Source organism: Pelophylax lessonae (assembly GCF_965119305.1).
Source record: "Pelophylax lessonae genome assembly, chromosome: 5".
NCBI classification, from domain to species: Eukaryota; Metazoa; Chordata; class Amphibia; order Anura; family Ranidae; genus Pelophylax; species Pelophylax lessonae.
The window spans coordinates 16,606,155-16,631,555 of record NC_138772.1 but is presented as its reverse complement, the minus strand read 5'-3'; the positions used below and the strand labels follow the sequence as shown (position 1 = coordinate 16,631,555).

At 46.5% G+C, this 25,401-nt stretch overlaps 1 protein-coding gene across 1 annotated transcript in view; it reads right to left on the bottom strand.

Annotated features, from left to right (window-relative positions):
- Positions 1-24,969, bottom strand: part of OBSCN (obscurin, cytoskeletal calmodulin and titin-interacting RhoGEF) — a 740,285-nt gene extending 715,316 nt beyond the window's left edge. Inside the window, exons 1-3 of the mRNA XM_082257722.1 lie at positions 23,825-24,969; positions 11,708-11,977; positions 1,008-1,268 (exon numbers count right to left, since the gene is read on the bottom strand). Of these exons, the coding sequence (XP_082113848.1) occupies positions 1,008-1,268; positions 11,708-11,977; positions 23,825-24,962 (1,669 nt within the window). The 5' untranslated portion in view covers positions 24,963-24,969. The remainder of the gene's footprint in view (positions 1-1,007; positions 1,269-11,707; positions 11,978-23,824) is intronic.
- Between the last annotated feature and the right edge of the window lie 432 nt (positions 24,970-25,401).

Here is a 25,401-nt window from a genome sequence, read left to right as displayed (position 1 = left end):
TCATAAAAAAAATAAAATAATAATAAATATGAGCAGGACCTTTCAACTAATAATAAATATATAAAAATAAATATGTGTAATAATAAAAAATATATATCCATATGTGTGTGTCTGTATATATATATATATATATATATATATAAATATATATATATATATGTGTGTGTTAAAAAATATAATAATACTAATAATAACAATAAAAAAAGATATATAATGATATAATAATTAAAAAACATATAGAAATCACATTAAAAAGTTTCATAATAATATAATAATAATAAATATGAGCAGGACCTTTCAACTAATAATAAATATATATTAATGAATATGTGTAAAAATAAAAAAAAATCTATAATTGTGTGTGTGTATATATATATATATATATATATATAAAATAAAAAAAATATAATAATACTAATAGCAATAAAAAAAGATTCATAATAATATAATAATCAAAAAATATATAATAATAACAGTAAAATAGAATAAAAGTTCTATATTTTGAAACATGAGCGGCACAGTGGTGTAGTGATTAGCACTTTCACCTAGCAGCAAGAGGGTCGCTGGTTCAAATCCCAACCACAACACTACCTGCCTGGAGTTTGCATGTTCTCCGTGTGCCTGCGTGGGTTTCCTCCGGGTACTCCGGTTTCCTCCCACACTCCAAAGACATGCTGGTAGGTTAATTGGATCCTGTATAAAAAAATTGGCCCTACTGTGTATGTAATGGCATCCCAGTCTTAGTCGGTAGGTTTAATATTGAGTTGGCCCACTCTTTGCAGCTCCCTTTGCAGCTATAACAGCTTAGGGACCTTAGATTGTAAGCTCCTTGAGGGCAGGGACTGACGTGAATGTACAATGTATATGTAAAGTGCTGCGGAAATTGACGGCTCTATATAAGTACCTGAAATAAATAAATAAAACATGAGCTCTGACACATTCATGTACTCCATAGGTGGATCTTGTGTGCCCCTTTGTTAGCTCTGGGATAAGTAAGCGGCACTCACCGGTTACGGTGAACTTGGTGGAGGTTTTGCAATCGTCAGCGATGAAGGCGATCTCCCCGGCGTCGGAGTTCTGGCACTCTCGGATGATCATGGTGTGCTGCTTGCCCGCAGAGGTAATGGAGATCCGCCCGCCCGCTCTCACTTCCTCACCGTTGATCATCCACTTGGATGTCTGGCAGTCGTTGTCCAGCTCAACGCAGAAAATGGCCGTATCGTTCACCGGGATCGCCGTCCTCCGCGGGAGCTTCTTGATTATGTTCCCTGCGTGAGAAATGCGGAGAATTCATCTAAAAATTATCTAAAAAGTTATTTATATTTAGGCAACTTTATCCTATTAACCACTTCTGGACCGGAAAGGATTTTCCCCCTTAATGACCGGGCCATTGTTTGCGATTCGGCACTGCGTTGCTTTAACTTGACAATTGCGCGGTCGTGCGACGCTGTACCCAAATATAATTGATGTCCGTTTTTTCCCACAATCAGAGCTTTCTTTTGGTGGTATTTGATCACCTGTGCGATTTTTATTTTTTGCACTATAAACAAAAAAAAAAGCAACAATTCTGGGGAAAAAAATAATAATATTCTGCTTTATAACATTCCCCCACAAAAAAAATTTAAAAATCAAAATTTTTTAATTCTTTTAGGCCAATTTGTATTCTGCTACATATTTCTGGTAAAAAAAAATTGCAATAAGTGTAACTTGATTGGTTTGCGCAAAAGTTATCGCGTCTACAAATTAGGGGAAAGATTTATGTCATTTTTATTGTTTTTTTTTTTTTTTACTAGTAATGGCAGCAATCAGCGATTTTTAGCAGGACTGCGACATTGCGGTGGACAGATCAGACCCCTAAATGACATTTTTGACACTTTTGGGGGGACATTACTACAGTAATCAGTGCTAAAAATATGCACTGTTATTATAATAATGACACTGACAGGGAAGGGGTTAACCCAGTGGCGATCAAAAGGGTTAGATGTGAGCCTAGGGGGAGTGATTCAAACTGTATGGGGGAGGGACTTGGGAAATGATCATGGAGACCTGTGATCCTATATAGAAGCGTATTTTGATTGGTTTGCACAAAAGTTATCGCATCTACAAACTAGGGGAAAGATTTATGTCATTTTTATTATTTTTATTTTTTTAACTAGCAATGAGGGCTATGCAATAGTTTAGGAATCGGATCGCATTGGTGTGAACAGATTCCAGTGTGAACCAAAAAAAAGGGTCCTGCACCATTTTGGAGTGAATGCGATATGCGATTTCAGCCATGCGGTTTGTATGGCTGAAATTGCATTGCACAGACATCTCATGTGATCTGCACAGCAATGTGGTACGAATCACATGCGATGTCTGGCATCCCCCTAGTGTGAACCGGCACTAAATGTGGGACCAATCACGCGCCTCCCTGACAGTATGACATGATGGAGCATCTGCCTGTATTTCTCTGCATTGAGAAAAAAAAAGGCCTGGTCTGTACACTGCATATCTCTCCACACACTCTCTCTTTTTAGGTGTGTGTTTGACCTGCTATATGGAGGTTGGAGGCTGGTACTTGTCTTAGGTGTGTGTTGGACCTGCTATATGGAGGCTGGTACTTTTCTTAGGTGTGTGTTTGACCTGCTATATGGAGGTTGGAGAGTGGTACTTTTCGTAGGTGTGTGTTTGACCTGCTATATGGAGGTTGGAGTCTGGTACTTTTCGTAGGTGTGTTTTTGACCTGCTATATGGAGGTTGGAGAGTGGTACTTTTCTTAGGTGTGTGTTGGACCTGCTATATGGAGGATGGAGGCTGGTACTTTTCTTAGGTGTGTGTTGAACCTGCTATATGGAGGTTGGAGGCTAATACTTTTCTTAGGTGTGTGTTGGACCTGCTATATGGAGGTTGGAGGCTGGTACTTTTCTAAGGTGTGTGTTGGACAGGCTATAGGGGAGGTTGGAGGCAAGTATTTTTCTTTTTAGGTGAGTGTTGGATCGGCCAAAAGAAGAGGTTGGAGGCTGGTACTTTTCTTAGGTGTGTGTTGGACTGGCTATACGGGAGGTTGGAGGCCAGTATTTTTCTTTTTAGGTGAGTGTTGGATCGGCCAAAAGAAGAGGTTGGAGGCTTGTACTTTTTATAGGTGTGTTTTTGACCTGCTATATGGAGGTTGGAGAGTGGTACTTTTCTTAGGTGTGTGTTGGACCTGCTATATGGAGGATGGAGGCTGGTACTTTTCTTAGGTGTGTGTTGAACCTGCTATATGGAGGATGGAGGCTGGTACTTTTCTTAGGTGTGTGTTGGACCTGCTATATGGAGGTTGGAGGCTAATACTTTTCTTAGGTGTGTGTTGGACCTGCTATATGGAGGTTGGAGGCTGGTACTTTTCTAAGGTGTGTGTTGGACAGGCTATAGGGGAGGTTGGAGGCAAGTATTTTTCTTTTTAGGTGAGTGTTGGATCGGCCAAAAGAAGAGGTTGGAGGCTGGTACTTTTCTTAGGTGTGTGTTGGACTGGCTATACGGGAGGTTGGAGGCCAGTATTTTTCTTTTTAGGTGAGTGTTGGATCGGCCAAAAGAAGAGGTTGGAGGCTTGTACTTTTTATAGGTGTGTTTTTGACCTGCTATATGGAGGTTGGAGAGTGGTACTTTTCTTAGGTGTGTGTTGGACCTGCTATATGGAGGATGGAGGCTGGTACTTTTCTTAGGTGTGTGTTGAACCTGCTATATGGAGGATGGAGGCTGGTACTTTTCTTAGGTGTGTGTTGGACCTCCTATATGGAGGTTGGAGGCTAATACTTTTCTTAGGTGTGTGTTGGACCTGCTATATGGAGGTTGGAGGCTGGTACTTTTCTAAGGTGTGTGTTGGACAGGCTATAGGGGAGGTTGGAGGCAAGTATTTTTCTTTTTAGGTGAGTGTTGGATCGGCCAAAAGAAGAGGTTGGAGGCTGGTACTTTTCTTAGGTGTGTGTTGGACTGGCTATACGGGAGGTTGGAGGCCAGTATTTTTCTTTTTAGGTGAGTGTTGGATCGGCCAAAAGAAGAGGTTGGAGGCTTGTACTTTTTATAGGTGTGTGTTAAACTGGCTATAGGGGAGGTTGAAGGCCATTATTTTTCTTTTCAGGGGAGTGCTGGATCGGCCAAAAGAAGAGGTTGGAGGCTGGTCATGGAGTTTGTCTGGGATGACATGAAGAGACAGAAGGATTTGAGGCAGCCGACATCCACAGAAGATCTGTGCTTAGTTCTCCGAGATGTACATAGAACAACCTACCTGCCGAGCTCCTTTAACAACTGTCTGCAAGTCTACTTAGAAGAACTGATGCTGGTTTCAAGGTAAAGGGTGGTCACACCCTTTGGTGTCAGGGCCGCTGATAAGGCAGTACAGCCAGCCCTCCTGTACTGGGCCCAGGCCCCATCAGTTTAAAAGGTGGGGGGGGGGGGGCTGGCATCTGCTGAGTAGGAGGGCTAGCTGTACTGTCTTCCTGCAGACACCGATCCTCCTCAGGCCCCCCACCCCCTCCGCAGCGCTGCAAGCTTCTCCTCCTCTTTCTCCCTCCCGCTGCACTGCAGGGGGATTGGTTCTTGTACACACGCTGACCGGACCCTCCCCCCCCCCCGTGTGCCACTTTGTCTCGCAGCGCTGCTGGCTTCCCTCCTCCCCTCTCCCACCAGCAGCTGCTGCAGGCACACAGGTGGAGGTTTCAGGATGAGGAGCGCGGGAAGGGGTCGGTAAATATGTCATTTTCTGGCCCCTTCCTTTCCTGAATGAACACAGTGAGTGATCGGTACCAATTCATCACTGAAGCATTGAAAACTGTATTTACTATGCTTCAGTTTGTGAATGAACATTTCTAACAGCAGTTATTTGGATGGTGAGCTGTATTGGATTTCTGCCAGACATATCGTTTGGTGTTGAGGCCAAATAATTCCCTTTAGTCTCATCTGACCACCTTAATCGCACCTTGAAGATTCGGAGGGCACATGGAACTTCAATGGCATCCCAGTCTTAGTCGGTAGGTTTAATATTGAGTTGGCCCACTCTTTGCAGCTCCCTTTGCAGCTATTACAACTTATACTCTTCTGGGAAGGCTGTCTACAGGGTTTAGGAGTGTGTCTATGGGAATGTTTCACCATTCTTCCAGAAGCGCATTTGTGAGGTCGGGCACTGATGTTGGACAAGAAGGCTCTAATTCATCCCAGGCACTGATCAGGCACTGATGTTGGATGAGAAGGCCTGGCTCATAGTCTGTACTCTAATGCATCCCAAAAGTGTTCTATTGGGTTGAGGTCAGGACTCTGCAGGCCAGTCAAGTTCCTCCACCCCAAACTTGCTTACCCATGTCTTTATGGACCTTGCTTTGACTTGGCTGGCCTGCACAGAGTCCTGACCTCAACCCCATAGAACACTTTTGGGATGCATTAGAGTACAGACTATGAGCCAGGCCTTCTCATCCAACATCAGTGCCTGACCTCACAAATGGGCTTCTGGAAGAATGGTCAAACATTCCCATAGACACACTCCTAAACCCTGTGGACAGCGTTCCCAGAAGAGTTGAAGCTGTTATAGCTGCAAAGGGTGGGCCAACTCAATATTGAACCCTACGGACCAAGACTGGGATGCCATTAAAGTTGATGTGCCTGTAAAGGCAGGCGTCCCAATACTTTTGACAATATAGGGGGCAGGACCTATTGAGCAGTTTGTCTTTGTAGAGAAGGAAGGATGGGTGTGGTATGGTGTAGAGTTCTTAGTTTAGCCGGCTGGTATCACCGTCTCTCCAGTGTTTCAGTTATTAATAACTAATACATGTCTATGTAGCAGGACTTTATGATGTCTCGGGAATCCATGGCATCCTGACGGGGGATGATGAATATAGAATTATAAGTCGTGTCTTGTTGCTCGCTGAGCCAAAAAAAATATACCCAATAAATAAACTTTGTTGTATAGAACTTTCCAGGCTCCAGGATTATTCTACCTTCCCATGCTCAGGGCAGGGGAACCCCGAAAATAACCTTGTGTTATATAAAAACAAAGGGGTTAAAATCGTGAAATAGACATCTCAGTAGTGATATTACTAGTGGCAGCCCGTCCATTAGGGGCGCAAGGGCGCCGCCCCCCCTATCTATGCGTCCGGCCCCCTAATCTACATGCAGGGCGCCGGATGCATGGATTCCAATGAGGGAATTTTTTTTTAAGCACCTGATTAGAGCTTCAATAATAAGCTTAAAAAAATGGGTGGGCTCGGGGGGGCAGAGCACTGAGCCCTGAGCCCACCCAGTTGTGTAACAATAGCGAATGTATATATTCGCTATTGTCACATGGATTCTCCTCCTGGCCAATCAGGAAGCGGGTCCTGAGACCCGTTTCCCGATTGGCCAAAAGAAGAAGCCATCCTATTGGCGAAGGAGGAGGGAGGAGACACAGGGGAAGCCCTACCAACAAAGGGGGACACGGAGGAGACTGAGGGGGAAGCTGCCCCTGCTGCCGTTGCCTCCACATGTCAGTCCAGGGGCAGCACAGGGTGAGTGAGCCGGAGACCTGGGGGGAATATGGTGTGCGGTGCGGTCTGGAGCTGGTGTGGTCTGTAGTCAGGTCCATCTGCCGCCCCCCCCACCCTGACCAGTGTTGCCAACCGCCCGTAGATTTACGGACAGCCCGTTAAAACAGGGCACTTTTCTCCTGCCGTAAATGCCCGTAGCAGGAGAAAAGTGCCAGTAAATCTACGGCGGCGGCGGCACTGTCAGAACTGCGCATGTGCGGCACGCAGTTCCGGAGATCCCCGAGTTATCGACGTTGGACGAGTGCCACGGCCCGCCTCTGCCTCCGCCCCTGCCCCTCCGCACTAATTTAAGTTTTCCCGCCTGTGTAATGAAGCCGACCCGGCCGGAACTTTGCCTGACACAGCCTGAGCTTCATCCGCTCACCGAGGGGGGGGGGGGGCGATCGGCGTGAGCTATGGAGGGGGTCACCTACCTATCCGTGCGGGCATAGCCGTGCTGGGCACCATGGCCACTGACTGTCCAATCCATCCGCCGCAGGTAAGTCATACTCAGAGCCGGCTCCTCTCTTCTGGATGGAAGGGTGAGGGGGGGCACACACTGGTCCTGGCGTCACGAGGAGTCGGAGATGTTTCATGTAAGTGCTGTAACTTGTACTGCCTTGCCTTCCCTGACCCACTTCCCTGCCTCTGAGTCTCTGACCCGGTCCCCGCCGGACACTGTCACTCCATTCCTTGCCTCACTGCCTGTCACCTCACTGCCACTCCGGGACCCCAGGGGAGCTACCTATCTATCCACTCATTTATCTACCAGTAGTACCTGTGTGATGTGAGGGGAGCTACCTACCTACCCACCCACCCATCCATCTATCTACCTACCTGTGTAATATCAGGGGAGCTACCTACCGGGTAGGTAAGTAGCTCCCCTAATATCACACAGGTAGGTAGGTAGATGGATGGGTAGGTACTGGTAGCTCCCCTGATATCACACAGGTAGGTAGGTAGATGGATGGGTAGGACCTACCTCCTCCTGTATCATGTCTGCAGTCTCTGACCCCCCTCCTGTACCATGTCCGCAGTCTCTGACCACCTCCTGTATCATGTCCGCAGTCTCTGACCCCCCTCCTGTACCATGTCTGCATCTCTGACCACCTCCTGTATCATGTCCGCAGTCTCTGACCCCCCTCCTGTACCATGTCCGCAGTCTCTGACCTTGTCCTGTATCATGTCCACAGCCTCTGACCCTCTCCTGTACCATGTCCGCAGTCTCTGACCATGTCCTGTACTATGTCCGCAGTCTCTGACCTTGTCCTGTACTATGTCCGCAGTCTCTGACCTTGTCCTGTACTATGTCCGCAGTCTCTGACCACCTCCTGTACCATGCCTGCAGTCTCTGACCCCCCTCCTGTACCATGTCTGCAGTCTCTGACCGCCTCCTGTATCATGTCCGCAGTCTCTGACCCCCCCTCCTGTACCATGTCCGCAGTCTCTGACCACTTTCTGTACCATGTCCGCAGTCTCTGACCACCTCCTGTATCATGTCTGCAGTCTCTGACCCCCCTCCTGTACCATGTCTGCAGTCTCTGACCACCTCCTGTATCATGTCCGCAGTCTTTGACCCCCCTCCTGTACCATGTCCGCAGTCTCTGACCACCTCCTGTACCATGTCCGCAGTCTCTGACCACCTCCTGTACCATGTCTGACCAGAGTCTGCAGACTCTGATGTAAGGGGGATCTCTGTGCTGGCTGGGTTATGGTAACCCAGCCTTCATGTAAATTGAGAAATATGTTTTTTGACTTTTGTTTAACTTAAACACATTGCTAATAGCACTAGCTATATGTTTATAGTTAAAATATTGATATTTGCACTGTTTAGCACTGAAAATTTTTATTTTAGGTACTTTTTTCAGTGTCCGTAAAAAATGCGGCTTGGTCAGTAAATTTCATGATTTTTTGCCAGTAAAAAAATGGTGCCGTCCGTAAATTTTGGACGTTCTGCCAGTAATTTTCCCTCCGAGGGGTTGGCAACACTGCCCCTGACCCACGGAGCACCAGCCACCACTGGACATTACTATGTATTTGTAGCACTGACCCTTTGGGGACTGCCAGATTTCACACTTACGGGTCCCCCTGAGTTACCATTAGCAACCATGGCATGCACAATCTCTCAGTTTTTTTCCTCTTCGGCTCGTCCAACAATCAGTCCAGGGGGATGTAGTTTTTTGGGTTTTTATTACAAATTAGGGTTGGGAGAAGGGAATAGTGGGATACTTCAAATTAACTATGCACAATACTGGAGGACTTCTATCTCTCAGTACAGCCAGGCTGTTGATCCACCTTGCCACTGAGGTGAATTTACATTTAAGTCTCTTTCCTAAGATGACTTGATGAACTATGTTTATCTTCAGGACACTCTCCTCAGTATCCTCTTTTCTTAACTGCTGACACCCATCCACTGACTATCCTACTCTCGGGGTGGCCCCCCTCAGGTCAGGCCCCTTGACACGAGCCCCTATACTCAGGACACTGTTTTTCTAGGGTCTCCAGTGTCTCCCCCTCAGTCAGCTCTCCTGGACCTCTGGGTTCAGCTCCATTCCTCTGGCCCTCAGGATGACCTCCTGAGGTCACGTGCTACTGCTACAGAGGGGAAGGCAGCCGCCACCCTCTCTCCAGCCAAAGACTCCGCAGCACATGTGCTTCTGGCTTTTATACAGTATCCCAGAATGCACCGAGGCAGCCTGCCCCTGCCAATCACAAGACTGTACCAAAGCCTATGCATCCATTGGTCAGGTTTCCTCCCACTGTCCAACATGCCTCCCTATTGGACCAGTGTGAAACACTCTCTAGACCCAATGAATCACATACTGAGCACAATGAGCAGACCTAACTAACAGATCCTGCTCTCTGGTAGGCAGAAAGCAATATAGATTTGCCTGCTGCTCCTCTGGTAAGCAGACAGAGCCAGAAACTATACTCTATCTCTAGCACAGTGGTTCTTAACCTTGTTGGAGGTACTGAACCCCACCAGTTTCATATGCGCATTCACCGAACCCTTCTTAATTGGAAAAATAAAATATGATTTTTTCAAATTCAAAACATAGGTATATATATTTAGGTATATATTTATTATACATAGGTGCACAAAATGAACAAAACCATTTAAGAACAAAACTACATTAAGAACAAAGAACAAAACCATTAAAACATGATTTTCACACAAAAAACAAAAACATAATAATGAATATTTACTGCAAATCAGTGTGACTTGGGGGTGTCAGGAGGGCACACACTGGGGGGGGGGGGGGGCATACCATGGGGTGTCAGGAGGGCACACACTGGAGGGGGGGTGTTGGGAGGGCATACCATGGGGTATCAGGAGGGCACACACCAGGGGGCATTCACAATGCTTTATTGAGCTAAAAGAAAAGGACATGCATTTCCATCTGTCAGCTAACAGCACCTCTATACTAAGCTGCAGTAACTCAGCAGACTTAGCATAGAGGTGCTTGTAAACTAATCCACCATGTACAGCTAGCTGAGCCTACCTCCAGGAACATTCACTTGGCTCCCTCTGCTCAGCTGCTCACACTTCCCTCTTCCAGGCGGGTGCGATCTCCGTGGGCAGGTACATCCCCATACCGCCCACTCAAGCAGCAAGCAGCCTGCAGGAGATAGGCTGGAAACCTGCTGGGGGAGGTACAGGGGGCGGAGCGTCAAGTGTCTATGTGTAATGGCTGTCAGTTGTCCCGACCGCAGCTCTGATTTCCCGGGGTGCACTCGGCCTCACAATTAGTAATATTTTCTCAGGGGGATGAGCGGGGCGTGTCATAACGAATCACATGAGACTGACTCACCGAACCCCTGGGGTTCGATCGAACCCAGGTTAAGAACCACTGCTCTAGCACCTACCTAGGAGGGTGCTACATATTAATAATAATAATAATATATATATGTAATAAATATAATATAATATTATACGTTCCTTTGGGACAATCGCCAGGTCACTGTATCCTATGGTTGCTGGTCTCATATTTGGGTACTTTTGTATGTTGGATCTGACTGTTTGGTATAGTTTGGTTTAGGAGCCCCTGTCTGGGTGGCCTTTTCCTTTTCTATTACATCCGTTGCTTGGCAATAAATAGACTGGTCTCTCCATCTTTTTGTGCCACTCCCACTCTAAAATCCAAGGTTTCAGTGTCCTTCTAGGATATTGGTTGAATAAGAGTTTTTCTGTACGCATATACAATTAGATCCTGAAGAAGCTAAGTGATCTTGAGCGAAACGCGTCGATCCACCACCCAGATCATATGATCCACCTACCAGATCATGTGATGCAATACATGCATTTTTTATTTACTAATTGTGACTGCTCTTTTATCATTTTGTACTTTGAATACATTTTCATACATTTCTTTTAACTGATTTTGATTGATATGTTTGGGCACATGTAAATCCCCATTTTCAGGACTTGCTGGCAATTTTCTCTCCACTCATCCATTCTCTCTCTCCCCCCCCCCCCTCCCTTCCCGTCTTTCCTTTCTTCCCACCAGACCTGGGTTTATCTGTACAATTTTGATATTACTATGTATTTAAAGAAAATAGTAGTTATCCAATTGTTCTTTCACCATGGGAATTAGCAAGGCTACACATACAGTTGTAGCCATAGATGTAAATGACGCCTTGAGAAGGAGTACACCAAAGGATGCACTCTTTGTACTTCAGCAAGGCAGTTAAGGTTAGCCTGGTTAGCCTGAGATGACAGCTATTAAAACACTGGAAAAAGAAAAAAGCAGAAGTAATAACTTCAGAGTTATTCAATATTATGTGATTCAAAAGAACCTTTTTTAGGATGTCAATACGAAAAACGCCATTGCTGACATGTCTTTATACAAATATGGGATCCCAAAATGGGATTTGTGACTATCAGGTGTTGGCACAAATAATATGGACATTGCCTTTCCAATAAGAAAGTCAAATACTGCCTGCATGCTTGTTGGCACCCTCTGTCTAATTGACAATGGCTAGCAGACCAATTTAACCCAAATTTTTACTGGGATTGTAATTGGAACGACAGCAAAGCTTGTGTAGAAAAATTTGAGATCTTCAGCCCCTGGTGTAGTGGACATTGTTGTTTTGGTGGATTCACACAGTATCACAAATGCCCCCCCAGTGTAACATGTATCATGAATATACATCCATGCAAACCTCAAAAATTCAGTTTTGGGTGGACTGACCTTCAACTGAGAGTTCTGCAATGGTTCGGCTTCCCTCCTTCATCTCACAGATGTAGACTGCGTCATCGTCCGCGGTGACGTTCTGTATGGTGAGTCTCCGGATGGTCCCCTCCTCCTCGATGCTGTATTTGGAACTTTGTTGGATCTGGGTTTCCTCCTTGTACCATGACGATTCGGTAATGGCTTGAGGGACCTCACACTGGAAGGTGGCGGTTTCCTTCTCCCGAACTTCCAGATCTCTCAACTTAGATCTGAAGGGGATTCTGGGCTCTTAATGGGAAAACAGGAAGAAAATATTAAATTTACAAATATAGAATTGAATATTTAAAAACTTCTTAATAAAAGAATAACGAGTTATCTTTGGAATGAAAGCAAATTAGTAAAAAATGACTGAACCAGGGAAACCCACAATTTTCAAATTCACAAATTCGGAAGATTTCAGCAATCTGTCAGTTTATGAATTATCAACTATATGATTCTGCTCCTAAAAGAACAAATGTCAATATGTATATGTTTGGCAAAAGCTCCTAAGGTCCCTATGTAGTGAGGTCCTAAGCTCATTGGAAGGAGGATCATTGGATCTCCTTATAGCTATGCAAATCTGTATGAATTGAGTTTTTAGGATCTCTATGCAGTAAGTACCTGAGGTCTCCATGCAGTAAACTCCCATGGTCTCCACTGAGACCATGAGCTCCTAAAGTCTCCGTGCACTAAGCTCCTAATGTCTCCATGCAGTGAGCTCCTAATGTCTCCATGCAGTGAGCTCCTAAATTCTCCATGCAGTGAGCTCCTGAGGTCTCCATGCAGTGAGCTCTAGAGATCTCCATGCAGTGAGCTCCTGAGGGCTCCATGCAGTGAGCTCCTAAGTTCTGCATACAGTGAGCTCCTGTGGTCTCCATGCAGTGAGCTCCAGAGGCCTTTATATAGTGAGCTCCTAAGAACTCCATGCAGTGAGCTCCTAAGTTTCCCATGCAGTGAGCTACTGAGATCTCCATGCAGTGAGCTCCTGGGGTCTCCATGCACTGAGTCCCTTAGGTCTCCATGCACTGAGTTCCTAAGGTCTCCATGCAGTGAGCTCCTAAGTTCCCCAAACAGTGAGCTCCTGAGATCTCCATGCAGTGAGCTCATGAGGTTACCATGCAGTGAGCTCCTAAGGTATCCATGAAGTGAGCTCCTGAAATCTCTATTCAGTAATCGTCTGGTATCTCTATGCAGTAATCTTCTGGTATCTCTATGCAGAAAGCTCCTGTGAACTCCAAGAAGTAAGATCAAGGGCTCTCAGCTATAGAAATGTCCTTACAGTAGGCTATAAAGATCTCTGTGGTGTGTGTTTCTGAGAACCCCATGCAGTGAGCTCCTGTGGTCTACATGCAGTGAGCTCCAGAGGTCTCTATACAGTGAGCTCCTAAGATCTCCATGCAGTGAGCTCCTAAGATCTCCATGCAGTGAGCTCCTGAGGTCTCCATGCAGTGAGCTCCTGAGGTCTCCATGCAGTGAGCTCCAGAGGTATCCATACAGTAAGCTCCTAAGGTCTCAAAGCAGTGAGCTCCTGAGGTATCCATGCAGTGAGCTCCTACGCTCCCCATGCAGTGAGCTACTGAGATCTCCATGCAGTGAGCTCCTGGGGTCTCCATGCACTGAGTCCCTTAGGTCTCCATGCACTGAGTCCCTTAGGTCTCCATGCACTGAGTTCCTAAGGTCTCCATGCACTGAGTTCCTAAGGTCTCTATGCAGTGAGCTCCTAAGTTCCCCATACAGTGAGCTCCTGAGATCTCCATGCAGTAAGCTAACGAGGTTTCCATGCAGTGAGCTCCTAAGGTATCCATGAAGTGAGCTCCTGAAATCTCTATGCAGTAATCTTCTGTTATCACTATGCAGTAAGCTCCTGTGAACTCCAAGAAGGAAGATCATGGGCTCTCAGCTATAGAAATGTCCTTACAGTAGGCTATAAAGATTTCTGTGATGTGTGTTTCTGAGAACCCCATGCAGTGAGCTCCTGTGGTCTACATGCAGTGAGCTCCAGAGGTCTCTATACAGTGAGCTCCTAAGATCTCCATGCAGTGAGCTCCTGAGGTCTCCATGCAGTGAGCTCCTGAGGTCTCCATGCAGTGAGCTCCTGAGGTATCCATACAGTAAGCTCCTAAGGTCTCAAAGCAGTGAGCTCCTGAGGTATCCATGCAGTGAGCTCCTACGCTCCCCATGCAGTGAGCTACTGAGATCTCCATGCAGTGAGCTCCTGGGGTCTCCATGCACTGAGTCCCTTAGGTCTCCATGCACTGAGTCCCTTAGGTCTCCATGCACTGAGTCCCTTAGGTCTCCATGCACTGAGTTCCTAAGGTCTCCATGCACTGAGTTCCTAAGGTCTCTATGCAGTGAGCTCCTAAGTTCCCCATACAGTGAGCTCCTGAGATCTCCATGCAGTAAGCTAACGAGGTTTCCATGCAGTGAGCTCCTAAGGTATCCATGAAGTGAGCTCCTGAAATCTCTATGCAGTAATCTTCTGTTATCACTATGCAGTAAGCTCCTGTGAACTCCAAGAAGTAAGATCATGGGCTCTCAGCTATAGAGATTTCCTTACAGTAGGCTATAAAGATCTCTGTGATGTGAGTTTCTGAGATCCCCATGCAGTGAGCTCCTGTGGTCTCCATGCAGTGAGCTCCTGTGGTCTCCATGCAGTGAGCTTCTGTGGTCTCCATGCAGTGAGCTTCTGTGGTCTCCATGCAGTGAGCTCCAGAGGTATCCATACAGTAAGCTCCTAAGGTCTCAAAGCAGTGAGCTCCTGAAGTATCAATGCACTGAGTCCTTTAGGTCTCCATGCACTGAGCTCCTAAGGTCTCCATGCAGTGAGCTCCTAAGTTCCCCATGCAGTGAACTACTGAGATCGCCATGCAGTGAGCTCCTGGGGTCTCCATGCAGTGAGTCCCTTAGGTCTCCATGCAGTGAGCTCTAAGTTTCCAATGCAGTGAGCTCCTGAGATTGCCATGCAGTGAGCTTCTAAGGTATCCATGAAGTAAACTCCTGTGAACTCCAAGAAGTAAGATCATGGGCTCTCAGCTATAGCGATTTCCTTACAGTAGGCTATAAAGATCTCTGTGATGTGAGTTTCTGAGATCCCCATGCAGTGAGCTCCTGAGATCCCCATGCAGTATGCTCCTGAGATCCCCATGCAGTATGCTCCTGAGATCCCCATGCAGTATGCTCCTGAGATCTTTATGCAGTATGCTCCTGAGATCTTCATGCAGTATGCTCCTGGAATTTTATTACAGTCAAATCTGGAGATCTCTGTACAGTGAATTCCAGAGATTTCTATGCAATCCGCTCCTAAGATCTCCGTTCAATAACATCCTAAGGTCCACATGTAATGAACTCTGACATCCCCTTTGCAGTGAGCTCCATGCAGTAAGCTCCTGGAATTTCAATGTAGCAAACTTCTGAGATGTAGTGAGCTCCTAAATACTCAATGCAGTGAGCGTCATGCAATGAGCTCCTGGGATCTCTACTCAGTAAGGTTCTGAGATCTCCATGCAGAATACTCTATAGAGTCTATAAAGACAGGATAGGCTAGCCATGCTGATAAGGGACGCTCATAATCTCACTTTCCTTTGTAAATATACTAGCAAATGTGTACTATTCCTAAACTGGTTAATTTAGGCACCATGTGTCTTTGTCCTCTGGTCATTCAATACACTGGTAAGAATTGTAGGCAGGTGCAGTATATTTTCTCCTCTGCAGGTCATGCTCAAACGCAGCGGCAGAGCAGAGGGAGAGGAAATCAGGAGGAACATGGTTCCTCTATCATTTTCTGCGCCACTGGCACAGTGATCTAGTTGGATGCTGTCAGCCCATGTGACTCTGCGGCCATCTTGGGTCAGGCAGAGTCTATTTAAGTCCCTGGCTCTTGGGTTTAGTGCACATTAAGCGTATGGATAGTGTAGGGACAGGTCGTCTGTCTGTCTGGGACAGTATTAGCAGCAGGAAAATGTTCCAGAAGAGTAGGGAAAGCATAGGGATTTGTCACTGTTCCTGGAAACCTTCCTACTTGGGCTTGGACCGGCCAGGAAGCATTCTGCCACTCAAGATAGGTGCTATCAGCTCAGCTGAGACCTGCTTCACCACATGCTGCTGTCATATGTGAGTGTTCCCAGTTGGGCTTCCTTCTGCCGGGATTGTTCTCATCTATTTTACTTTGACTTCAATACAAGTTCTTTTATTTGCATCTGGACTTTGTGTGTTATTGCTGCAGCACCACACTGCACCCACCCACACAATGCTGCCCAATCAGACACTATTGCAGCTCACCTATTATTAGGTAAACTGTGTCTGCTCACTAAATTGAACATGGAAGAGAGTATATCGTATATACTCGAGTATAAGCCGACTTTTTCAGCATGTTTTTTTATGCTGAAAAAGCCCCCCTCGGCTTATACTTGAGTCACGGTCTCACTTACCTTTTAAAAATTGCGCCGCCCGGCGCCAACACGTCACTGCGCATGCGCCGTCTGCCTGGGAATAGCCAAACGTGTATGGGCTTTCCCGATCATCGGCAGCGCATGCGCGGTGATGTGTTGGCACCGGGCGGCGCCATTTTAAAATGTAAGGTGCCTCACTGACAGGTTAGTGAGACTCCTCCGCAGCCCCTGCATTTCCTCATGCAGTGCTACGGGCATGGTACAGGACATTATCCTGTACCATGCCTGCAGCACTGATTCTCCTGTACCATGCCTATACCATCTCTTGTGCCATGCCTGTACCATCTCTTGTGCCATGCTTGTACTATCTCCTGTACCATTACCTTTGCCATGCCTGTACCCTCTCCTGTGCCATACCCATACCATCACCTGGGCCATTCCCATACCATCACCTTTGCCATGCCTGTACCATCTCCTGTGCCATGCCTGTACCATCTCCTGTGCCATGCCCGAACCATCTCCTGTGCCATGCCTGTGCCATCTCCTGTGCCATGCCTGTGCCATCTCCTGTACCCTCTCCCGTACCATGCCTGTACCATCTCCTGTACAATGCCCACAGCCTGCATGGACTGTACCATGCCACAGCCCCTGTTTTGGGTCTCATAGTGGTCCAGTTGGGTCCAGTAGCTGCTGCATTTCCCACCCAAGGCTTATACTCAAGTCAATAAGTTTTCCCACTTTTTTGTGGTGAAATTAGGTGCCTCGGCTTATATTCGGGTCGGCTTATACTCGAGTATATACAGTAAGTTGATCAGGGACTGAATTGAAGGGTATTTGAGAACGGGAGTCAAATATGGACCATGGGGAAAAAAGAAGGGGCAGAATGGTTGTGGACAGGGGAGGGGAAAGCTTTGAATACCCTCTGTGAACCATTATACATTCTACAAATAACTGTTTGACTCCCTCCATTCTATTTTGGAAGATCAGGCAATACTGGAGGCGCTGTATCTGGGGATTATCTCCCAGCTGAGTCTATATATAGCTGGGTACCTGACGTGCTGGATATCTTCTGAGTTGCTTCCATAACACTCCTACAGAAAATCTGGATAAAGGTTGGTTTCTTTCCACCACCAAAAAACATACCAAGAAATTGAGGGGCTTTTGACAATTTTGGAACCCCAAATGGGTGACTGTGGTTAGGACTCTAGAGTGTAAGCTTTTCTGCTGTGGAGACTGATATGACTGGTTCAGTTTTCTCTGTACAGCACTGTCTATGGTATATGTCAGAGCTATATAAATGTACTGTATAATAAGAATAGCGTGTGACAGTGGTGGGACATTAGAGTGTAAGCTCTTCTTGTGCAGAGACTGATTTATTCCCCCATGATGAATTATTGTACAAATAAAGGCGAAAGCCTGGTTAGGTGATTTTCCAGGGATTTTTCTTACAGCGTCCCCCCAAAAATTACAGTTACCCTCCGCTCCCACTTCCTCATTCCTTGCCTGGGTGAGGATGACATCACCTTCAGGAAGGAAAAATCAAGGCAAGGAAAGGAAAGAGGAAAAGAACAGAAAAGGAAGTAGAGAGGCAGGAATGGAGGGAACAAAATGGAAAGGAAGGAAGGGAAGAAGGGACTAGGAGGGGGGGGGGGGGGGGAGAATAAGAAAAGAAGAAAGAAAGGAAGGAAAGGATGAAAAAAAGAAGGAAAATAAGAATAGGAAAAGGCAGAAGGGTTGGTGGGAGCCCCTCATAATGGGCACAGCAGGTGTACAGACCCGGGCACAGAACTGGGATGGTGGGAACCCCTCATAATGGGAACAGCAGGTGTACAGACCCGGGAGCTCAGCACAGGGATGGTGGGAACCCCTCATAATGGGCACAGCAGGTGTACAGACCCGGGAACTCAGCACAGGGATGGTGGGAACTCCTCATATTGGGCACAGCAGGTGTACAGACCCGGGAACTCAGCAGAAGGATGGTGGTAACCCCTCATAATGGGAACAGCAGGTGTACAGACCCAGGAACTCAGCACAGGGATGGTGGAAACTCCTTATACTGGGCACAGCAGGTGCGCAGACCCGAGAACTCAGCACAGGGGTGGTGGGAACCCCTCATAATGGGCACAGTAGGAGTACAAACCTGGGAGATCAGTACAAGGATGGTGGGAATACCCTCACAATGGGCACAGCAGGTATATAGATCCAGGAACTCAGCACAGGGATAGTGGTAACCCCTCATAATGGGAACAACAGGTGTACAGACCCGGGAACTCAGCACAGGGATGGTGGGAACCCCTCAAATAGGGCACAGCAGGTGTACAGACTAGGGAACTCAGCACAGGGATGGTGGGAACCCCTCAAAATGGGCATAGAAGGTGTACAGACCTGATAAATCAGCACAGGGATGATGGGAATCCCTTATAATGGGTACAGACCTGGGAACTCAGCACAGGGATGGTGGGAGCCCCTCATAATGGGCATAGCAGGTGTACAGACTAAGGAACCCAAGGTTAACAAGCAAGTGATTGGTTACTAGGATGAATGGCAGTACTAGCAACCATTCATTCTCTTGCAACTCCCCCCATCCATCCATACAAACATGGAGAAAGAAATCCCCAAACCTTTTTTCAAAATCGCGCCACACCAAGCCACATGGTGCTGAGCTGCCACATGGTGCCGACATGAGTTTCAGACCTCTGCTGGAAGACAATTTTACTGAATGGACCTTGGAGAATTTTAATTCAGTACCCCTGCCATATGCTGTGAGATCCTTATCTGTGACTAGAATGGATGATAATTATAAGGACAGTTGGGTACGACGCTCTGGTTTGCCTGGGTCTTCTTTGTAGCACACTGATAGGAGAGTGTTACAGAAGATGATGGTCAGCAAGAAGATAACCTCAAGGTCTCCTCAGTATCTCCAGCCTAAACTAGCATATGTTTTAATTAGCCCTTAATGGCTTAAATGTATAATATGATACCAAGGAGTTCAGTGCCAAGGAGTGTACATACTCTTTCACACCCAACGACTCTGACAGTCCAGTGTACAGTCGCTGTGGTTGGGGGATATGTTGGCCAAGCACACAACAGTGTTTTAATGCAATCCAATCAACCTAGAAGTGTCAAATGCCAAACAGTCTTACAGAGGCTGCAGCACTGAAATGTAGGGAGGTAGAAGAGACAGTCTACTAGGAAGGTAAGTAGAATTGTTCTTCTATTGCAGGAATCTTTGACTTAACTTGAAGGAGACCCTTTAAAGAGTCAGTCTTCCCAAAACTGATACTTTAGCTATAGATGGAACCAGGGCTTTTTTTCTTGGAGGACAGGTGCAGGAACTCCCCCCTTCTGAATCACCCCTTGTCTCCACCCACTACCCACCTCTGATCACTGTCCCTTGGTTCCATCCCCTACCCACCTCCCATGCACAACAAAATACCTCACCCAGCAACAAAAGATTCAACCTAGCAACATTAGACCCCCTCCAGTAGCAACAACGGCTCTCCCAGCAACCAGTATCAATAGCTCAGCCAACAATAGACCTCTACCAACAACATAAGACCCCCCCCCAGCAACAATAGATCACCCAGCAGCAACAATAGACCCTCGCACAATACCAGATCCCTACCAGTGACAATAGATCCCCATCAAGAAACCCTCCAACACACCCCACACCCCTTGCCATTACATACATTCAGTGCTGGAGGTGCCGGAACTGCGTTCCCTCGCGTTCCTGCTGAAAAAAAGCCCTGGATGGAACATGGCGGACCTGAGTTAGCTCCTGGCCTCTTAAATTTCTTGGATACCCTAATAGTGACTTTGCCTTGCCAGAATTCCCAATTATCTGTCCACCTTGAAGTTTAGGTGTTCAGATGTTCCCACCTATCAACATGTATTCTAGATACTCCTACTGGCTGGACTGCTGGGCTGACACTTTATATGTCCAATCCTGGCTGTAAAATTCCCACCAGAAGGAAAGGCTGCTGCAGTATCAATTCCTTCATAAGCCTCCAGTGTGCTTAAAGCAATCTTGTGTTTGGCCCCTACTAAGTTGTTTTTTTTATCTCTGGATGTTCTGTTGTCTACACTCAACCCGCCATGCCAATTTACTTTTAGATCATACTTTAATGTATGAGGTTCATATGACGTTCTCCATGCCTTCCACAGTGAGGCTTTTGGTGCCCGAGCAGCCATCCACAAGGACTAAGTGCTATCACATGGGGAAGTGGGAGGGAATAGTTGATGATACACTGCGTATGGTCCATTGTGTAAAGTGTGCATGTTACTTTGTTTCCCATGAGCAAAGTACAGATCCACCTTAACAAACCCTTTAGTTCATAGTGTCTGGGAAACCTTTGCTGGCCAAGAGCTTCTTTCATGCCAATATAAACTTAGCTTAGCTCTTCTTTGCTCATGCAGGGCAAAGCAACAGGTTCACTTTAATGACAACCCAATCAGCAATCTCTCCTCCACTGCCCCATTCAGGAAGAAACATAGATACCCAGTACTTCCATCTATAGGAGTCAGGGGCGTAACTACAGGGGTTGCAGGGTTTGTAATTGCAACCGGGCCCCATGCTCCAGGCGGCCTGTGCGGCTCCCCTGTACACCTGGATAGGAGGGGGGTGGGGGGCAGCATGTAGAGAAATCAGTGTCCTCCTTTTTCCCCCTGTGCTGCAGGAGGAAAATGGAGGAGATTGGTTCCTCTGTATGCTTCCCCCGCCACTCCTCCTATCCAGTTCACTTGTGTTCTGCTGTCTCTGGGCCCCTGTGTGCTCCCCTGGTCGACTGTGCTGCCCCCCTTCCCCCCTCACTGTGCTCCCTCCCCTCTCCTGCCGGCTGCTGCAGGGGATGTGTCACAATAGACAACCAGGAAGGGGCCAGTAAATATGTAATTTACCAGCTCCTTCCTTTTCTGAATGGACAGAGTCATAGTCAGTGACATTGTAAAAAAATAAAATAAAATGATAAAAAATAATACAATTAAAATACCAAAAAATGAAAACTACTGACACCAATGGGTCAACTTCCAGGATTGCAAAGGTCACACTTGCCACTGGGCCCTGCCATTCCACCACCGTGGGGAGGCCATAGATGGCAGGAAAGGGGACCACTGCAGAACTTGTGAAAGGGTCCCGCTGCAGGACCATAATAAAGGGCCCCCGCAATGAGAGTATATGGCCCCAGGATCCGTGGGAAGAGCCCGAGGCTTGAAGGGAAGGGCCCCAGTTAGGGGTTCTGGGGGCCCTTCATAGTTTCTTCTGCCAGGGCCCTCAAGGTTCTAGTTACGCCTCTAATAGGAGTTATGTGGGACTGACTTTCCTTCCATGTGACAACACAAGTGTTTGGTTAATAGCCACTTTGTGATAGTCTTTAGCCCCATGTAAGTTTCAAGCCATGACATGAGGCTTCCTCTCCTTATTCCTGGATGTGGGATGGAGTTATGGGGGAGTGAAGGGAAGATGAATATGTGCTTGGGGTCCAGAATGGTGGCCAAGCACAGGTTTACTTTAAAGTTCTACTGTCAAGGGAAGAAACATGGAGGCTGCGCTTGCTGGGCTCACTTTGAAAAATGGTAGGTACCTGACTGTCGGGTCCAGAACTGGTAGCATTTTTTTTTTTTGCTTTACTGGTTCTAGGTCTGTGGTTAAAAAAAAGTGTTAATCATTTGCATAACCTTCAAGCAATAAGCTTTCATTGTCTTTTGAAATGTGTGGGGAGAGCAGCCCAACCATTAGCTCATGGGTCATTTTAGAACCACTGAGCACAGCGCAGCCTTCAAGTGGCTTATCCTTCAACTGATTTTCTTACAGCTCTCAGTCATGTAAGATGTTGATTGCATAGGTGTGTTCAGCTGGAACACACATGCGTATGAGCGTGTATATACTGTACATATATATAGTAAGTATTGGGACGCCTGCCTTTACACGCACATGAACTTTAATGGCATCCCAGTCTTAGTCTGTAGGGTTTAATATTGAGTTGGCCCACCCTTTGCAGCTATAACAGCTTCAACTCTTCTGGGAAGGCCGTCCACAAGGTTTAGGAGTGTCTATGGGAATGTTTGACTATTCTTCCAGAAGCGCATTTGTGAGGTCAGGTGCTGATCTTAAGCTGGATACACACTATCCAACTTTTGTGGTTAGATTTCCTTCAGATTTACCTTTTCTATGTAGTGCAAGGGCCTGCCAGATTGCATACAAATTGAAAGTGTTTAGGTTTGACCTCATATTATATGGTTTTGGTAAGTCTAAAGGAAAAAGTCTTTAGAAAATCTTATAGTGTGTATGGCCCATTAGACTAGAAGGCCTGGCTCGCAGTCCCAGCACTAATTCATCCCAAAGGTGTTCTATCGGGTTGAGGTCAGGACTCTGTGCAGGCCAGTCAAGTTCCTCCACCCCAAACTCGCTCTTCCATGTCTTTATGGACCTTGCTTTGTGCACTGGTGCACAGTCATGTTGGAACAGAAAGGGGCCATCCCCAAACTCTTCCCACAAAGTTGGGAACATGAAATTGTCCAAAATGTCTTGGTATGCTGACACCTTAAGATTTCCATTCACTGAAACTAAGGGGCCAAGCCCAACCCCTGAAAAACACCCCCACACCATAATCCCCCCTCCACCAAATGATTTAGAGGGGTGGCCCATTACTTTTGGCAATATAGTGTGGATGAGCGAGTTTCGGGTGGAGGAACTTGACTGGCTTGCACAGAGTCCTGACCTCAACTAGATAGAAAACCTTTGGGATGAATTCGAGTGGAGACTGCGAGCCAGGCCTTCTTGTCCAACATCTGTGCCTGAATTCACAAATGCGCTTCAGGAAGAATGGTCAAATATTCCCATAGACACACTCCTAAACCTTGTGGACGGCCTTCCCAGAAGAGTTGAAGCTGTTATAGCTGCAAAGGGTGGGCCAACTCAATATTGAACCCTACAGACTAAGACTGGGATGCCATTAAACTTCATGCGTGTGTAAAGACAGACGTCCCAATACTTTTGATAATATAATATATATATATATATATATATACACACATGTATATATATATATATATATATATATATACACACATGTATGTAAATATATACAAACACACACACATACAGAGAACCCCCTAATTTTTTTTTTTTTTATTTTACATTTTCTATTATTTTTACTTTTTTATTATTTGTTGCAATTTTTTAATTTTCACATCTATTTTTGCAATAGTTTTATTTTTATTTTTTTTGGGGGGGTGAAATATCAGGGATCTCACTTTTGAGACAGAGAAAGGGACACTTTCCCCTGTTCTTTCTGCAGCTTCAGCTGCACAGAATGAATGAACACAGTTTACTAGGCTTCAGTTATGAATGAGCACAGTGAATGATCGGTACTGGTGTGGTAATTACAAGCACTGATTCCCCATTTTGCTCTCAATGCAGCAGATGAAAGCCTTGGGATGGAAAGGAGCAGAAACCGGTTTTCCACCAGTAGTGAAAATGCTAATGCACATGGCGTGATTAGAGTGTGCCCAGGCACATCCAACACACCCCATGCACACACCTATGGTTGGTGGTAGCAGTGTCTGACATACACAAACATTTGGCATATGCAATGATGAAAATGCTGAACAGCAAGCAAAGTAAAAACTTTAACAGATGGTATTTCCAGGTAATAATAACTACTACAACAATATAACATGATCCCCCACCCACTTGCCCCGCAGCACTAACCTTTCACTATGACAAGCACCGAGCTGTAGGTTTGACCAGCCAAGTTCGAAGCTGTACAGGTGTATAATCCGTTGTCGATTTGTTTGCAGAATAAAATTTTCAGGACAAAGTTTTCTTGCTCGTCCTCGTAGATGACGTGTCTGCGCCCTTCCGCAATCACCTCCCCATCCTTTTTCCAAACTATTTCAGGCTTGGGCTCCCCAGTGACAAAGCAACTCATTTTGGCGTGTTTGCCCTCTGTCACTGTGCAGGTGCGTGTGAGGACACTGTAGGAGCTATCGCGCCCTATTTTTGGGGTAAGAGTAGCTGCCCTTTCATAGTCCATGGACAAACTTAAGCCTAGACCAGTCAGTGAGTCCAGAGCACCATAGGAAGTTGCGTTGGACTCATAGGAACCAAGGATGGAATAGTCCGTTTTCCGTATTTCCTCTCGCCTTCTCTGCAGGTGAGACAAAAGCGATGCCGTTTTTCCGTAAGCAGGTTCAAGAGCAGCGGTGCTGTTGGCGTTGAAGTTGGAGAAAGAGTCGATGACTAGCGAAGCGGACGCCTTGGTTTGGCCCATAGGGCTCTCGGCCCGACAAATATACGTCCCGCTATCTGAAAACCGAATGCAGTGGATTCTCAAAGCGCTTGACTCCCCGTCAACCTCGACTTGAATTCTGTTTGAGTCAATCGATGTCCCCAAAGCCCTCCCGTCTTTTTCCCAACTGACGACTGGCCGTGGGTGACCCTGAATTCTGCAGCGGAAAATGGCATCCTCTCCCAGGTTCAGCCTGGTGTTGGTTGGTTTGAGAATGAAAAATGGAGCACATTCCACTTGGGCGCCTTCCTTTTCATCGCCAACCTTGATGGTGACTGCTGCAAAAGATTCTCCAATGTTGTTGATCGCCCTACAGATGTATTGGCCGCTGTCTTCTGCGGTGAGGTCATATATGGTGAGCTGGTATAAGCCGCTATCTTCTGTCATCTTGAAGCGGCCTCCTGACTCAATGTGGGCCTTATCCCTTTCCCATGTGACTTCGGGGATGGGAGTTCCAATGATTTGGCAACTCAGTGTGGCATCCTTACCAATAGATAACATAAAGGCTTTGGGCCTGGTCAAGAACCGTGGAGCCCCGCTGAACGAGCTGTAATCCATCTTGGCAACCTGAAAAAGAAATAACCAATCATTAAATCAGAATAAAATTAAGGGAGCTCAAGTCCAATTAAAAGGGGGATGCGGTTTTGAAAGGAAAAGCTGTTAAGTTCATTACACCAGCTAGGGTTGGCAAAGCTATGGAGTTTGCAGCTGGCCCCATGGCCTTGGGCCAGAGGACAGCTTGTATTCCTGTGGATAAGCTCCGGAGCTGGAGCAGAGTCAAATCTGAACAGAGTTCAGCTCTGGATTGTTAAGACATTTTTTCTTTATTCCACCACGGGGTCTCTAAACTTTCCTTTCAAAGGGCCAGTTAACTGTCCTTCAGGCTTTAGGGGGGCCAAACTGTGACCAGTGGGATTAAAAAACACCCTGGCATCAGTGGGAGTAAACCATGCCCTACCATTAGTTTTAGTAGAGGGAGGAATAGTGCCCCATTGCT